This window comes from Necator americanus, chromosome X, assembly GCF_031761385.1.
Source record: "Necator americanus strain Aroian chromosome X, whole genome shotgun sequence".
NCBI lineage: Eukaryota > Metazoa > Nematoda > Chromadorea > Rhabditida > Ancylostomatidae > Necator > Necator americanus.
Genome location: NC_087376.1, coordinates 24,925,992 through 24,939,829, shown reverse-complemented (window position 1 = coordinate 24,939,829; position 13,838 = coordinate 24,925,992). Strand labels below are relative to the sequence as shown.

The 13,838-nt window shown below is 44.4% G+C and overlaps 5 protein-coding genes across 10 annotated transcripts; 4 read left to right on the top strand and 1 right to left on the bottom strand.

Annotated features, from left to right (window-relative positions):
- Positions 1-399: 399 nt before the first annotated feature.
- Positions 400-4,149, top strand: RB195_025366 (uncharacterized protein; the record flags this gene model as incomplete). Of its 2 annotated transcripts, XM_064213475.1 has the most annotated exons (7): positions 400-446; positions 627-662; positions 726-779; positions 1,947-2,654; positions 2,739-3,017; positions 3,074-3,695; positions 3,886-4,149. In XM_064213475.1, the coding sequence occupies 7 exons, from the start codon at positions 400-402 to the stop codon at positions 4,147-4,149; spliced, it is 2,010 nt and encodes a 669-aa protein (XP_064069355.1). The 2 variants fall into 2 exon arrangements, with proteins under 2 accessions (XP_064069355.1, XP_064069356.1); XM_064213474.1 differs by lacking the exons at positions 400-446; positions 627-662; positions 726-779 and having other exon boundaries at positions 2,140-2,654; positions 2,697-3,017.
- A 179-nt stretch (positions 4,150-4,328) lies between these two features.
- RB195_025365 (uncharacterized protein) lies at positions 4,329-4,763 on the top strand (the record flags this gene model as incomplete). 2 transcript variants are annotated; one of them, XM_064213472.1, is made up of 1 exon in its annotated part: positions 4,329-4,763. In XM_064213472.1, the coding sequence occupies one exon, from the start codon at positions 4,329-4,331 to the stop codon at positions 4,761-4,763; it is 435 nt and encodes a 144-aa protein (XP_064069353.1). The 2 variants fall into 2 exon arrangements, with proteins under 2 accessions (XP_064069353.1, XP_064069354.1); XM_064213473.1 differs by having other exon boundaries at positions 4,332-4,763.
- A 12-nt stretch (positions 4,764-4,775) lies between these two features.
- RB195_025364 (uncharacterized protein) lies at positions 4,776-5,366 on the top strand (the record flags this gene model as incomplete). 2 transcript variants are annotated; one of them, XM_064213471.1, is made up of 1 exon in its annotated part: positions 4,776-5,366. In XM_064213471.1, the coding sequence occupies one exon, from the start codon at positions 4,776-4,778 to the stop codon at positions 5,364-5,366; it is 591 nt and encodes a 196-aa protein (XP_064069351.1). The 2 variants fall into 2 exon arrangements, with proteins under 2 accessions (XP_064069351.1, XP_064069352.1); XM_064213470.1 differs by having other exon boundaries at positions 4,911-5,366.
- Positions 5,367-5,414: 48 nt separating this feature from the next.
- RB195_025363 (uncharacterized protein) lies at positions 5,415-6,320 on the top strand (the record flags this gene model as incomplete). Of its 2 annotated transcripts, none has more annotated exons than XM_064213468.1 (1): positions 5,415-6,320. In XM_064213468.1, one exon carries the CDS (start codon positions 5,415-5,417, stop codon positions 6,318-6,320), a length of 906 nt encoding a protein of 301 aa, XP_064069349.1. The 2 variants fall into 2 exon arrangements, with proteins under 2 accessions (XP_064069349.1, XP_064069350.1); XM_064213469.1 differs by having other exon boundaries at positions 5,589-6,320.
- Positions 6,321-9,353: 3,033 nt separating this feature from the next.
- On the bottom strand, positions 9,354-13,366 carry RB195_025362 (uncharacterized protein; the record flags this gene model as incomplete). Of its 2 annotated transcripts, XM_064213466.1 has the most annotated exons (11): positions 9,354-9,446; positions 9,539-9,671; positions 9,747-9,875; positions 10,004-10,146; positions 10,253-10,456; positions 12,178-12,351; positions 12,483-12,686; positions 12,748-12,820; positions 12,986-13,033; positions 13,155-13,226; positions 13,344-13,366. In XM_064213466.1, 11 exons carry the CDS (start codon positions 13,364-13,366, stop codon positions 9,354-9,356), a joined length of 1,296 nt encoding a protein of 431 aa, XP_064069347.1. The 2 variants fall into 2 exon arrangements, with proteins under 2 accessions (XP_064069347.1, XP_064069348.1); XM_064213467.1 differs by lacking the exon at positions 12,986-13,033.
- Positions 13,367-13,838: the final 472 nt, after the last annotated feature.

Sequence of the window (13,838 nt, the reverse complement as noted above, 5' to 3'; positions counted from 1 at the left end):
TGTCCTTATCGAGGTCTTTATAATCGCGCATAAATAAGCGATCGATCGGGAAAGTTCACGCATAATGCACTTTGTCTGCACTACACTTACCAACTTGAGCCAGCGTACTTGCTTTTCATTGCAGTTATGCTTCTACTTTTACTTAGTGCTCTTACACTTCTGTTAGCTTCTGAAGATCTCGTTTTTCATCCTTCCTAAGCGAATTTCCAACGCTACGTTTCCGTATAACTGCGGATCTTCAATATATCGAATTGGATGAAACGAAGAGTGCCAAAGCACTGTGTAAGCTATGTAGATTGACTCCTATGGTCTCTTAGTACTCAATACGAAGTCACCTCTGGTTACTTTCATTTCTTTCATATAAATTAATAATACACAATTTTGTAGTGCTTAGACTTGATGGGTTTGACAACAAGCCGATTTTTTGAAGATATCAAAACTTTTAGGTAGTTAATTGCATTTAAAATAATTGGTTTTCTATTTTATCACCTCCACAACATTATCACGTTATTTATTATGCATCACATTTTATTTTATTTATTTTTTATTTTATTTATTCAACTTCACATTTATTCAATTTCATTTGTTTGTGCTAATTCAAAAGTAACTGAGAGGCCTGTTTATAGAAGTCCTGATGTTTTAGAAAGGATGCTTTGCCGCTGGTACGTTTCCTTTGTCTACGAGCTTCTTCTTTCTCCTTTCTGAAGGCTTTCCTTTTCGTTCAGGAAATATGGACTCCCTTACCGCCTTGCACGTAGGACGACTTATGATTTTGCACGGTTTGTGCCACCGAAGCGACTCCGACGTCATCAAGCATAAGTTAGAACAGCAAAAAAATGCTAAGTCGTCCATCTTCAAGATTGGCTCAAAAGTGCAGTAGTTTCATTACCAGAATTATGAAAAATAAATTTTTTAAAAATCATTTTTTGGTTTGTGTACCCTCTTTTTATCCTAACTTTTTTGCTACAGTAGTCTTCCTCAACTGCAACCGCGAGACTTCTTCAATCCTTTATTCGAATATAAAAAAAATTATTTATTCTATATCATATATTTTTATATTAAACAGAACTCAATTACTGAATATGCATCATTGACGTTTTTTCTTCCTTGAGACAACTCTTCCATTTTTAATCGCAGATATTGGAACCTGAAAAAAACCTTAGAATACGTTTCAGTTGTGAATATCTTCTGATATGCGGTGAAAAGATGTCATTCACTGCTGGTCCTTCTTCAAGTTACAGCACTGCGTCTGAAAAAAGCAGTTTTCACTTATTTTTTTTTCTGCTGAATGTTGTATCCTAAATTAAACTGTTGTGCGCCTTAATATTTGTCTATTTAAAATCGACAACACCGTCTTCCTTTTCTCTTTGTTCCTTTCACTTTTTTCTAACTTTCCGAGCCCTACTTTAATTTTTTCTTAATTTGCCGACCCCTCTTACGACCCCTCTTGAGAAATTCTCAACACGCTTGGCCCTGCTTACAACCCTATTTATATGGAGCAGATTTTGAAATTCGTGAATTAGTTTGTGTTTTGTAACTGGGCTCCACAACGGTTTACCGCCTCATAGTGGCGTGGAGGTGACACTGGGCATCGAACTGCGATGCACCGGAGGTTCGCCCTCCGGCAGGGTCTCCCAAGCTGACAAGGAGTTCGACACATCCGACATTCCGATTTCTCGGAGTCGGAAGCCTAGCCAAGAGTAAACCACTAGATTCACCACCGTCTTGGCAAAATGTCGCAAGGTGGTTCCCTGATCCATATAGGTTGGGCGACGACCTGTGGTGAAAGCTAAGCTCGCCGTGGCATGGCTGCTTAGTTTGGGGAAAAGTCTTTTTGCCACTCCAGCACATTCACTGCCTCAGTACCCTGCACACTAGGTCCTGCCGTCTCAGACGTCGGACGGTACGGCGACCGGTGAGAGGCGATCAAATCTCAGGTTGCTCAGGACGATATTGATTCTGGACCAAGGCGATATACGCACGACTCGCCATGGAGACTGTCTCAAACTGTGTACTTACAACGCGAGAACAGTTTCCACAGACGCTGACCTGCATGCCCTTCTCGGAGCTGCAGAGCGTATCAAATTTTACGTGATTGCTCTGCAGGAGACCAAGTGCAGAAGGAGCGACGTACGACAGATGAATGACGGTACACTCGTCATTCGTGGAGAGAAGGTTCCGTCGCGAAATGTAAGCGGTGTTGGTTTTGTTGTGCACCCATCTGTGGTCCATCTCGTCGATTCTCACGAGATCCTGTCACCTCGCCTGGCCATTCTTCGCCTACGCCCTCTGCGCCGAAAACCCATCAGCATCCTCAACTACTACTCACCAACATCAGCAGCTGATGAATCCGCAATGGACGCGTTTTGCGAGGAGCTGGAGGAAGTGATGCCCAACGAGAAGCCCTTCTACAAATTCGTTGTCGGAGACTTCAACGCAAAACTAGGAAAGGCCACAGAAGAGGAATACAGGTTTGGAAGTTTTGGACTAGGGGACCGGAATGAAAATGGCAATCGTCTCGCCGGGCTGTTGTCCGCCGCTCGCCTCTTTCATGGGAACTCTCTTTTCATGAAAAAAGATCATCGTCAGTGGACATGGGAATCGCCCAATGGCGCGACTCGTGCGGAGATCGACCACATATTCACCAACCGGAGGTAGTGTCTACTTGACGTCTCAGTAGTGCCATCCTTTTGTAGTGGTTCTGATCACCGTCTCCTCCGTGCGAAAATACGTCTTAGCCTCACGATGGAAAAGAACATCTGCTATCGGCAACGAAGGAGAAAAGAAGTCGTCTACGACGATTGCGTACTCGAGGACTCCTTGTCCCAAGGTGACTGGCACATCGAGGAGGACCCAAACGTGGACTACGAGATGCTGCTCAGAGGATTACGAGCCTGTGCTGAACGTGCCTCGAAGCCACGCACGACAAACTTGGATCGAACTTCGAAGACCACCAAGGAATTGTTGGAAAGAACAAAGGCTTTGAGGCTTGATCCGAATGCATCGCACATTGAGCGGTTATTAGCAAAACTAGCTGCAGAAAAGCGTTGCAGGAGGATCTTTTGAAGTACAGGCAGAAGAAGATTCTGGAAGCAGCACAAAGAAGAACGAGTCTAAAGAAGTGCCGCAGGGATCTCCGCGAATATAATATTCCGCTAGCAACCTTGCTGAGCGAAGACAGGACTCGCACGTCTTCTCATCGTGAGATGGAAATGATTACGGAGAGGTTCTACTCGAACCTTTTCCGTTCATCAACACCTGTGTCAAGCCCAATCATCCCCACTGGCGAAGCTCGACCACGGATTCTTCCTTCGGAAGTACGAGTCGCTATCAAGACCATGAAGCCTGGCACAGCCCCCGGACCTGATTTTATATCAGCAGACTTTCTTCGGGCTGGCGGCCATCCGCTTCATGTAATCTTAGCAGCGCACATGACATCCTATCTTCAGAAAGAAAGGATTCCAGAACAGTGGAAGACCTCGCGAACCGTTCTTATCCATAAGAAAGGTGACCGAGAGGACCTTCGGAACTACCGTCCGATATGCTTGCTGAGCGTGTTATACAAAGTATTCACCAAGATCATCCTTACGCGCATATCTAGGACGCTGGATGAAGCCCAGCCTCAAGAACAAGCTGGATTCCGCCAGAGGTTTAGCTGCTTGGACCACATCCAGACCGTGTCGAGGGTCATAGAGGTTTGCCGGGAATACCGCCTGCCCCGGGGCCGCGTATACGAGTCTGATTGCTGGCTGCACGTGGTAGCCCTGCTTTAACTAAACGCAATCAGGCGTTTGAGTGTACGCATTGGGAACGTACGAGCTATATAACCTGCACTGTTATATGGCGAAAGCTTCCCATACATTGCAAAAAGGTGCTGTCGTCTAGCACACCGCCAAAGCCCATAACCTGAAAGGTCAACTACCTGTAGGGAGCATGGAATCTTTGGCAACAACCATTCGTTTCTTCACGCTGAACTGCCGAACACTATCGAGTGAACTCCAACAAGCCGCTCTGTCCAGACTTCTGCGATATCTCTGTGTGCCTTCTGCTGCACTGCAGGAAACACGCATGAGGGATCGGCCCGTCATCAGCATCGAAAATTACACCATATACTGCGGCGATGCTGATGAGAACAAAGTAGGTGGCTGAGCGATAGCTGTGAGGAATGATTACAAGAACCTGGTGGAGGAATTTGGCTCAACGTCGCCTCGATGCGCCTTTCTACGACTGCGGGATCGCAGAGGACGTAAACTCTGGATCGTAAGTGCTCACGCACCTACCGAAACCGCTGAGGACAACAGTAAAGACGTCTTCTGTGATCAAATTCTATGATGTCTAAAATACCAAGCCAGCAGGTGGACATTGTCGGAATCGACGCAAATGCGAAGATGGGACTCGACCAGCAATCCGATGTGCTAGGAAAATGGTACCATGCAGCGGAGTGCACGTCGGACAACGGTGACCGTCTGGTCGACTTATGTGAACAGACGGGCCTCATCATCGCTTCCACGTTCAAGAAGAATCATCGATGCCATCAGCTCACGTGGCAGGGCTCAACCCTTTTAACGCCTGAAGAGCAGCGCAAGCGGAAGATGAGGACTCTTAAACTTCAGCTCGACTACGTTCTGACGAGGAACATTCCTCAGTCAGATATCCGAAAATCTAGAGCTGTTTGGGACGTCGTGTTCGACTCTGACCACCGCCCAGTTCTTCTCAGCTTCAAGAAACGGTTCCACAAGAGAAACCGAGGAGTTCCTCTTTAACCGAAAATCGACATGGCAGGTCTGAAAGACGATGAATGCAGAAGAAAATTCCGCCAACGTGTGTCTATTCATGTTGGAGTACGGACCAGGAAGAAGCTTAGCGATGCGAGTTCCTTCACAAAGTGCATCCAGGACGCTGCAAGGGAAATGCTCCCGGTTCTATTGCCGCGGAAGAAGTTTGCTTTTGCATCTGCGGAAACAAAATCCACATACAATTCTGTATGTGTCGCGCGCAGCGTTGGTGACTTCAACCAGGAAAAGCGTCTTAGAAGGAAGCTGCGTCGTCAACTGCAACAAGACCGCGATAACGAGTGGATGTCAAGAGCGATGGAGTTTGAGAAGGCGTGGGAGGACAGGAACCCGCGGAAAGCCTACGCTCTACTAAAACAGTATAGCGGCAAAATGAAAAGATGTTCCCATGTCCTCAACGCTGCTAATGGGGTAGCTGTCGGTGAAGCAACCCTTCCAATTTGGAAGAAACACTTCAAGACCTTGCTGAACCGGCTAGCACCGTCAGCTCCTGAACTCGAACACGTTCATAGACCGACATATGCGGTTAACGTGGAGCCACCGACCGAGTCGGAGGTCCTGGTCTGTATTTAGGAAATGAACAATGGAAAATCTGGTGCAGACGACGGGATTAGCGCAGAAATGCTAAAATATCTTCCTCCGTCTGGGATTCGTGAAATGACAAAGATCATCCGTTCAATATGGATAAACGAAAGGATACCTGATTCGTGGAGGCACGCTTTCATAATTCCCCTCCACGAGAAGTTATCCGTCACGGACCCAAGGAATTATCGAGGAATCTCTTTGTTGCGTGTTATGAACAAGGTATTGGAGCGCATTATCCTGGACCGACTCATTAAACATCGCGAAGAAACAACGCGCAACGAGCAAGCTGGCTTTCGTCCTGGCCGATCTACGACTGACCAGGTGTTCATCGTCAGGAGAGTGATCGAAATCTGGCAGCGGTATTCGAAGCCAATGCAACTAGCGTTTCTGGACTTTGAAGCCGCGTTCGACTCTCCTCACCAAGGCCGTCTTCTCAACGCGCTACGCGCCGATGGAGTACCAGGAAAGTTCGTTCGCGTGCTTGATGACATGAATCAACGAACAATTGCTGCAGTTCGAACACCAGCCGGATGTACAACACCGTTTGAAGTGGTAACTGGAGTAAGACAAGGGGCGGTGGCAGGACCTTTTCTGTTCAATTTCGCAATCGACGAAATTATGCGAAGAACAGTCGACCAGTATCCTGCCGACATTGTCTTAGCACCATCAGGGTGCCCCTTGACTGACCTCGAGTACGCCGACGATGTTGTTATATTCGCGGAAAGCAGGAAGAAACTTCAACATGTTGTCAACCTTGTATCGAAGCTGGCTGCAGCCTACGGACTACGCCTAAGCCCTGATAAATGCAAGCAGATGTGGATCTCTTCGAGACCTCGAACGGGAATCAGGGTGGACGAACAACCGATAGAACTCGTCGATGAGTTCTGTTACCTGGGCTGTATGCTGAAGAACAGCGGCAGCTACGAGAGAGATGTTCAGTAAAGATGCGCCAAGGCCACTTCTGCATTTAACTCCCTAACGAAATTCCTGTGGTCGGCCCCCATCACCAACGATGTCAAGCTGCGAGTCTACCTATCCGCAATTCGTCCCATCATGATGTACGGATTGGAGACTTGGGCAGCACCATTAGCGGTACATATGTACCACCCTGTACCTGAAGGTTTTTCATCACACAGATACCCTTTGATCGCTTTCTTCTAGTGAGAAAAAAGAACAGCGCTGGCTCCCGCTCGCGTGGCATTTGGATTTTCAAACAGTAGATCAAAACAAGAAGAACGATGGTGACGAGCCTAGTGCTTTTTCTTTTCTCTCACTAGGTCGGTGATGCTTCAGCATGTTCCCCTAGCGCAGTTTCATTTTATTTTTCCATGTATCCAGAAGGTTAAGGAAGTTTGAACGTTGATAATTGCGCTTCACGTCACCTGACAGCATAAGCGAAATGTGCCTACACTTTGTTCGTATCTTCTGTCGTTCTGCTTGAATGTGAACCAGAACCACGAAGAAACAAGGTAGGCTTTAAGCAACAACAAACCCCTTGGCTCAGGGCCACACGCTAGAGCCTGTGAAATCTGCAGATTTCTGAAAAGTATTCTTGAAGCTTATGAAATAATAGCGAATAAATATTCAAAAGTACCTCCTTTCATATGTCTTGAGCTGCGTTTGCTAAGAGTATTGTATCACGAGGTTGACGGAAAAAGCCGTACGAAACTCAGGGAGAGGGGTTCGGGTTTCAGATTACGAAAACGAGCGTAGCTTCTCTCATTTTCCTCTAACCGTCGTTAAAGGCATCATCCCACAAATCTCGGTTGGTATGGATTTCCGATCCTAATGACTATACGGGGTCGTAGACTGCAGAAACGGGTTGTCCCGATAGAACTTCAAGCATTTCGGGACGCAGTTTTCTACGAGAGGAGCGCCACTCTTGTGCACGCGCCGCATTTTCGGAGCCTTTTTTACGGCAATTAGGAAGAAATGACCATTATTCCACCCGTTTCTGCAATCTACGACTCGTATAGTCATTATCCATCAGAAATCCATACCACCCCAGATTCGTGGGGTGATGCTTTGAATATACGGCGTGGAAAACGGCATTCTCTCCTACGAAATCAGTCAGAAAGCGCCACCCTTGTACACGCGCCGCGTCCACGAGCGAGCCGTCGAAGATTAATGAGGTCTCCTCATCAGTCCATTCAAGAAGACTAATGAATAGGCTGTTGAGGAGAGTAGCGAGTACAAAGATGCGCGTTCTAACGTACCTCGTAGGAACTAAAGCTGTTTGGCGTTTTTTTTAAGGACGATTAGGTATAATTGGTCGGGCTACGCTCGTCTCTAATCTACAGCCGAATCCCACATTTTCTCTGATTTTTTAGTACCACGTCAATTTCATGATACACTGCTTTTAGCCAAATTTCGTGCGTAAACCAAAAAATCTGTACAGTTTCGTGGTCGCACCTCTCCTGTGCAGGAGGTGAGGAACTGCGGGAATCTACAGGAGCACAAACCACGTAGTGAAGAGGATCAACACATTCAATTCTGCGCACACTTCTTAAAGGCATCACTCCACGAATCTGATGTGCTACGGATTTCAGATGGAGTATTCGTATACGGGATGGAAGACTATGGAGACTATGCACCACCTCAGATTCATGGGGTGATGCCTTTAAACATATTGGTCCTTAGGTTCTTCCATTGATTACACATCAGAAAGCTAGACTCTTAACAGGTATTACGACGTGTCAGAAAAATGAGATTGTAGCGATAAGAATATATTGATTCGAGCAGATATAAAGGAGGATTCGGTGGTTAACATTACGACAACAGAACAGGAGTACTATCCCTTTTGCTAAGGGCCGCAACATCATGTAGGCTTGAAAAACCCATTTTAATGAAAACATTTGGACAGGAGTAACAAGTGATTTGGTCCACCAGGAAAAAAAAACCTAGGACCGAAAAATCTCCGTTTTGACGATTTGCCCTTTCGCGATCCTGCTATTAAAGGCATCACTCCACGAATCTGAGATTGTACGGATTTCAGGTGGAGTATTCGTATACGGAGTTGTAGATTATAGAGAGAAGGGTGATTCCGTCCATTTCTTCCTAATTGCCATAAAAAAAAACGGCCCGGAAGATACGGCTTCGAGCGTTTCGGCGCGCTATTTTCTACAACGAGTTCGATTGGAGCGCGCCAGCCTTATGCATCTTCCGGGCCGTTTTTTTTACGGCAATTATGAAGAAATGGACGGAATCATCTCCCACCCCCCTCCATAATCTACTATGTCGTATACGAAAACTCAACCTGAAATTCATACCACCTCAGATTCGTGGGGTGATGCCTTTAACATTTCCGGCTCCTCAAAGAGACGATGAAAGCACTGCTACAGTTCGCTGGAATATCAGTAAGCAGACATTTTTATAACAAATTATTACTTGTTCTCAACCCCAAATCGCATGTCAATTAATGAATTCGTTGTCAGCTAAGGAGGGATTTAACGAGGGAGGTGAAGGAAGGGAATCTAGTGCAGCTACCGCTTCCTACGAGTGCACTCATGCACCGTTTTTCAAGGGAAATAAATTGCAGCGTAATCCTTCGCATAACCCCACACAACAACTATCAACTTTCACTTTCTACTGATAATTGGCCAGTCTAAACTTGCACTAAAAGTTTCATACATTTCTTTTGTTCTTCTGCTTTCACATGGAGCCTTGTACCACATTCTCTAATATTCTCTGTATTTCCAGTTACTCATCCTTCACATTTGACAGAACGATATAATACATAATGAGAAAGTATTTATACCAGAGGTACTCCTTACAATTACGAATCGACTCAGCAGCTTATGAAAATTTCACCGGTCGCAAATCACTACAAAGCCCGACGTCATTTATCAGTATTCGTATGTTCCTTCTGTACTGTACTTTTTTAAAATTGTTAGAGAAGTGTAGAAGCAGAGTAGTATTGAGTGCTATGATGCAAATTCATAAACGTATAAAAGTAGATCTGCATCAGGGAACTAATTAAGCTTTAGCCTTTACTCCCTTTCCACCCTTTACTTCTTCAGCGGGAGCTTCGGCAGGAGCTTCGGCAGGAGGTTCGCCTTCAGCGGCATTCTGGAACACTTATTGTCACTCCGGAACAATACAAAACAACAATATGTACAGAGCTCGCGGCTCTAACTAATAACTGATGTGTGAATGCAAACCTCAGTTCCACCTTCTGGTTCATCTTCAAACTCTTTGTCAGGAAGTTGAAGAGGAATAGCTTGTACCGGAGGACGAGCAGCATCTCCTTCTGCTTTCACTTGTTCAACATACTTCGGCGGCTCAAGATTCTTTCTGAAACGCAACCCATGAATAACTGAACTCGCCCGGACAAGTCAGAAATTGGTAAGGATTAGAATCATCCATCACCTCAACTGCTCTAGCTCTTCGTTCTCTTTTCTTCCCCAGTCTGGTGGCGGACGTGCTGTTCCTCTAGCAATGCTGGGTGGCTTCTTTACGACTGGTTTCTCAAACAAATCTCGGCGATCTCCATATGATCTACAATCCTTGTAAAATGAGACATCAGCTCATAATGATATGAAGAACTCCACTAAGTCACATAGTGTTGCCTCGGAAATGTTTGCTTATTTGTTTGAAAGATAAACCAAAACTAATTATGTGCACACCTTCTATCGATCTGCCTGTCAAATTTGGATGCTGTGGTGATCTTTGGAGGATGAAGGGATGATGCCGCTTCTTCGGGATCAAGACCTTTTTTGAGTGCTTTATTTCTTGCCACCTGGCGTTGGCGCTCGTGCAGTTCTTTCATCTAAACGCTTTTCACCTTGACAGAAAAATCATAAGTGTTGGTGCTCCGTCTAATCCTATTTGTAACCATTCTTAAACTAAAATGCAACATGTAAACCGAAGCTCACGTCATATTCCTGGCGTTCATGGCGTTTTTCAAGGTCGTATTTGTCAGCTTCGAGCTTGCAAATTCGATTATGGAGTGTTTTGATCCTCTCTTTTAGATCATTGGGAAGTAGGCCAGAGATATCCACAGAACGACAAACAGCGGCCAAGAACGATGCCTTCGCTTCCTCTTGTTGTTCTTTTGATTGCCCATCCTGTTTTGCTCCCTGAAGAATCAGTGAATAGATTGTAAATTTTTGAAAGCATTTAAAAAACTGCTCCTTCAGTCTATAATAAAACATAACTAAGTGTTGCTAGTTATCAGTTTCTGTATCAGTGCTGCTCCTGAATCTCAATTGTAGGGATCAAATCGAGCCATAGAGAAATGCTTTCGCTACTTGCAGTACTGATTTTGCGCTGAGGAACAGAGACAGTGTGCTGTTGTTCACCGCGTAGTCGCAAAAAAAAAAAGACAAGCGCTTTCACCAGTTGTTTTATAACAGCTGCTTTCAACGAAGGTACTGCTTTACGTTACTGGGGTGACGAGTTTTGAGGCAACATGTCTGCAGGTTTTCATCACGTTTTTTTTTTCAAGAGAACATCGAAAATTAACAACTCTTTTAGAAGAGAAGATGCGAAGAACAAGTCTAGCTTCCAAACTAAATAACGGGATGCGAGAAAAATTCCTTGTATTTCCACTCTCGCCAAATACAACTGAGGTATAAATTCAAAATATTTGAAAGTGACCTTAAAATTCATGGTAACAATGAGAAATCTACATGTTAGTAGAAATTTGAAAAACGTTTAAAAAAAACTCATGTTAAAGAATGATAGGTTATTCGTGAGCTTGAGTTTTGCATCTAAGCAGATTGTTATTGGATAGGTTGTCTTTCTGAATAAGGCAATATCGCGAACTTTGGCTAGCAACACCTTCGTTTCCCGCACCGTTGTCTTACAATTCATTTCCGTGATTTAGCATATTTGCTTCCCTATCAAATTGTTTTCGGGTTGGCTGTCAAATGAGCTATTATCAAAACCGAAAATATTTCCCTATTTTTCCGTAGCATCTTCAAGCATTTCACCTAAGGTCCTTGCTATCATAGCCTTACCTGGAAATTTTTTGGCTCCTGAAAGAAATGCTGAACATAACCGTTTTGGGTATATTACCATGCTGGTTGATCAAGATCTTTTTCAGATTATCTCATCCGTCGATAATTAGAATTGGAGTGAACCCTCTTCTCGACAGCTGACTGCAACAAGTTGGGTTACGGTGCGGGCGTAGCAAATCGAAGACACCTCGCAACAAGCATCGATTCCCCGCAACAGCAGACTTTAGTTCGTCCTTCGAATTCACACAGATGTCATAAAAGACGTTACATTGCAAGCCCGCGGGAGAAAGCATGACCTACTATCACACCTAAAGCCTGTATGTCGACACTAAAACAATACACTAGTTTGGAAAGACAATATAAAGAGAGCAAAACAAATTACTGTAGACGATCTTATTTTACTTTCTACACAATATTTAGTCGAAAATTTCGCAACGTTGTTGCAAACATTAATAGAACTGGTTCTCGAGGCTGACGCGGGAGAAAGCACTCCCTTCACGATCAACTGGACAGTCAACGTCGCATTCGTAACTGTACGACCTAAATTCGACTTGGCTCGAACTCACACGATGGCTCACCTGTCTATACGATGAGCGGAACTAGTTGAAAAGTTTACTATGGACCTTATATTTGCATCATGCTTGTCCGTCGCATTCCAATCTTTAGGGGGTTCACCCAAATTGTAGACCACTACTGTGTGCATAAAACTGAATTCGCTCACCTATCCGAAACGACCACTTTTTCTCTAACGTATCAAATCCAGAAATTTTAGCACGATCATGAATTATCCACATAGAGCAGAGTCATTGTTCAATACCCAAGGAATTAATACACAATACCTGGGCCAAGTTTCCGAATTGAGCGGCTTGTTCTCCTTTGGAGTTAATCTTAAAGTTGCGTCCTTCTCCTCCAGCAGCATGGCCGGCGAAGGACCCTGCCATCATTTGTTGACGACGAGATTTCTCTTCGTTTTTGCGTGCTTTTTCGGCATCAGCTTTGCTCTTTCGTTCTTCCTGAAATACTGCACTAAAGAACTATCCGGAAGCATTGATTCATAAGGAAATTCATGAGATTCAAAATATTTATTGCCTTCGCTTAGCAGTGGAGGTCAATGTGAAATCAAACGAGCAGAGCTCCAACGAACTTCTTCTTTACGGCGTCGTTCCTCATCCTGCTTTCGTCTCTCGGCAAATTCTTTCTCTTCGGCCTCTCTCTCAGCGCGCCTCTTCTCCTGCTTCTCTTTGAGCTCCCTAAGCTCCGCTTCGATGCGCTCCTTCTCAAGTTGTCTTCTTTGCTCATAGTCAAGCAGTTTTGCCGCCTCTTCTTCTTCATGTCTCTTCTTAGCAGCCTAAAATACTACAAATATTTTCTAGCAATGTCTCTCAAGGAAACAGTCGTATCGTAAGTACCATCATTGCAGCTTCAGCTTCAGTCATTTCTGCAGGCGGCTTTTCTTCCTGTTGAGGTGGGCGAGCTTTTGGTCTGAGATAAAACTATTTGGTCTTATAACTTGTCCTTGCTACTACACATTATCTCCATGAAGGGAGCAAAAATATGCCAAGTTAACAGACTCTCCATGAAATAAATGGCTAAACTCGGCAGCAGCTGATGTTAGCTGCACATCACTACAATCACAAAATAACCCACTTTTCTGGTTCAGGCTGCTCTGGCGGTGCAGGTTCGGGTTCTTCTGCCCTTTCAATGAATATGTCATAAATTGAGTTAGGCGAGTATCATTGGTTACACAAGCTCTTACATAAGCAAACATAAAATAATTAGACGTGCTGCTGAGCACCCTTGAATATGTTCAGCTCACTTGCTCTCCTCTTCGGCAGCCTCTTCTTCGATCTGCTCCTCCTCCTGTTCCTGTTCCTCCTCCTCTCCCGAACTGGAAACTCAACAATTTTCGCCAATGTTTGAAAAAAGAGCGGGCAAATATCAAAAACATGTTCTTATAATACACGTTGAAAGTTCTACTTTTTCTCGGAGTTTCAATTGCACTCACTACTGTTCCTCCTCGTCGGACATTTTGCCTGAAAAATGTGGAAGATCTGATGAGACTTGTATCTTACTTACGACAATACCAATTAACATAAAAAAAGCAGTACATACGAATATTTCTCAGATAAAAGGTCAGTGAACTAGCCCTAGTGCTTTTTTACCTAGTACATAGCCTTTAGACAATAACGTTCTTCGTTTTTTTCTTTTTTTTTAAATTCGTGATAAGAGAATGAAATGTATTTTAACATATGTACATGTTCTCACTATATTATTCACGGAACGTTTTCACTCGAACATATCCGCACAAAATTTTAGTTCTTGTTTCACATCTGCACAAAACGTTTGAGTGAGAAGCTAAGGATTAGAGAACCAAAACTTATGAACACTTGTTCACGAGACCCATTGTGTGGTTCAGCAAATGTCATATATGGGTGAACACAGGTTGGATATTGAAATATGGACATGGTAATGCCTTGTCAAAGACATTAGCACAACAATA